Genomic DNA, 2,300 nt, shown 5'->3' on the forward strand with positions numbered 1-2,300 from the left:
AACCACTCTGCCCTCTGGCCACACACTGGCTAGAGTCTCCCTTTCCCTGTTCACCTCCCATACACAGGATACTCTGGTCATCGTGACTGAGGACACAGCCTCTGTCTTCATGAAGTTTCAGTTCCAGCAGGGAGATAAGGCAGGACTATTCTCCCCAGGCTGCAGATGTCAGGGAGGGTGGTTCTGCAGAAACTCACTTGAAGGAGAAGTTTGGGAACTGGCTTTTTTTTTTTTTGGTATTGAGAATTGAACCCAGGGGAGTTCTCTCACTGAACCACATCCCCAGTCCATTTTATATTTTATTTTGAGACAGGGTCTCACTAAGTTGCTGAGGGTCTTGCTAAATGCTGAGGTTAGCTTTGAACTTGTGATCTTCCTGCCTCAACCTTCTGAATTGCTGGGATACCCAGCTAAGAAGTTAGAGATGGAAAGGAGAGAGGACTGAGAGGTGAGGAGCAGAGCCTCAGGAGACACAGGATGGGTTGGGCTCCATCACGTCCACTTGACGGAGGGGAATCTCCCCAAGGATCCACAGTGTCGACAGGAGAGGAGGGTAGGTTGGGGACACAGAGGAGGAAGCAGGGAGCAGGAAAGGTGAGTAGAAAGACGGTGAGTCAATTTTGCCCTGGTGAGAACCAGCAAATGTCCCTCCCAGCCCTTCCCACTGTCCCCTCAGAAGACAGTGCAGAGCCCTAGGACAGGCAGAGTGGGGGATGGGGAAGCAAGCCAAGTACCTTTTCCAGCACTTCCCCTGGGTACAAGGGAAAGGGGTCCTGGGCCAACCGGATCTCTTGGTCAGCGTGGCGAAGCCGTACTTGCCCTGTGACATCGAACAGCACGGAGCCCTGGGCATCCCGGGACACAGGGTTGGTCACTGTGCAGTAGTGGCGTGGGGGGACTGTTACCATGCGCACGGGGGCAAACAGCACCCTGTTAGAAGGCGAGAAGGGGTGTGAAGACTCAGGTCCCCGTTCCCAGAGGAGACAGCAAACAGGAGAAAGCTCCCTGCCACCCAAGTTTGTGAACAGGGCAGAGACCAATGCGTCCTTCTTGGCCCCGAGGGCCCCACACCAACCTCTCATTATCCTGCCGGATGTAGGTCTTTGGCCCGATCTCCACACGAGACACGTTGCTGTTCTGGTCCAGTACATGGATGTAGTGGTATGGGGGGATGCGGATGATGGACTCTTCAGTTGCCATGGTGACTCCTAAGCACAGGGCTATGACAGACAGATGGGAAGAAGACACAGGATAAGCACAGGGGACCTGGGATGAGGCAGGCCCCAGTCTAAAGATGGCCTATGGGTGGCCCTTCATTTTTCAGCTCAAATGACGTCTCCCATTTCCTGTCCCCACTCCCACGTTCCCTTTGTTTTTCCCACCCAGGACACCAGAGCCCATCCACAAAAGGTTAGATCAAAAGGTTCCCCTCTAGGTGCACAGAGTTAGAGCTACCTCCAGCTGGAAGTGTAGATCCGTCTATGGGGACAGCGATGTAGCCTCTCCCAGCACACAGTGGGAAGCAGCCACTCTGCAGGGCGCTCTGGCTCCTCCAGAGGCAGGCAGCTTTTATTTCAGGGGATCCCAAAGGCCAGGCAATATAAAGTGTTAGCCCGCGGCCAAAGAATATCTGCATGATCTTTTTCTGCCCCCTCCCCTTCCTTGAGCATTATGCAATCCTGGGGTGAACAGGTGAGACGTGATCCACCAGGGAAGGGATCCCTGACCGAATTGATGCTCCCATAGAATCACCCAGATTGGTAACAGCCAGTCATTCTAGTGTTTGCCTCTAGTTCCCTTTCTGGTCTGTTGTCACCCTGTTGTTATGGGATTGGGGAAGGGAAAAGGGGGCAAATAATTTTTGTATTCCACCCACCCCAGGCTACCTGCCTCCATATCTGGGTAGTTTCATCCAGAGGCTGGCCTGTTCAGGAACATCACACACATGACCTAATGCCCATCCCTACATCCGGCATCCCTTGGACTCTGGACATGTTTTTATGAGTCAGCAAAGGAAATCAAGTTTACTATGCAACTCTAAGCCTTGTCCTTAGATTACAGTCAGATTTTTTTCCTTCTTCTGTTTGCTTTTTTTTGGGGGGGGGGTGGATATTGGGGGGTAGGTAATAGAAGTGAGCCTTGGGAACATGAGGTTTAGGGGATAATTCTATAAACTGGGTCTATCATGCTAACCCCACATGCTTTCTTTCAAAAAGTAAACTACCCACCTAGCTTAAGAGATGCTACATTCCTCACGAAATACCTGTGATCTGCAGGAAGAATGCTGAACACAATTACCC

The 2,300-nt window shown here is 51.9% G+C and overlaps 1 protein-coding gene across 1 annotated transcript; it reads right to left on the reverse strand.

The window, feature by feature from the left end:
* Positions 1–289: 289 nt before the first annotated feature.
* Positions 290–2,044, reverse strand: LOC107135006 (major vault protein-like). The gene is made up of 3 exons (XM_015476974.2): positions 1,456–2,044; positions 1,076–1,220; positions 290–930 (listed from the first exon to the last, which is right to left on the reverse strand). Exons 1-3 carry the CDS (start codon positions 1,634–1,636, stop codon positions 693–695), a joined length of 564 nt encoding a protein of 187 aa, XP_015332460.2. The 5' UTR covers positions 1,637–2,044; the 3' UTR covers positions 290–692.
* Between the last annotated feature and the right edge of the window lie 256 nt (positions 2,045–2,300).

This window comes from Marmota marmota, unplaced genomic scaffold (genome assembly GCF_001458135.2).
Source record: "Marmota marmota marmota unplaced genomic scaffold, marMar, whole genome shotgun sequence".
Classification (NCBI taxonomy): Eukaryota; Metazoa; Chordata; class Mammalia; order Rodentia; family Sciuridae; genus Marmota; species Marmota marmota.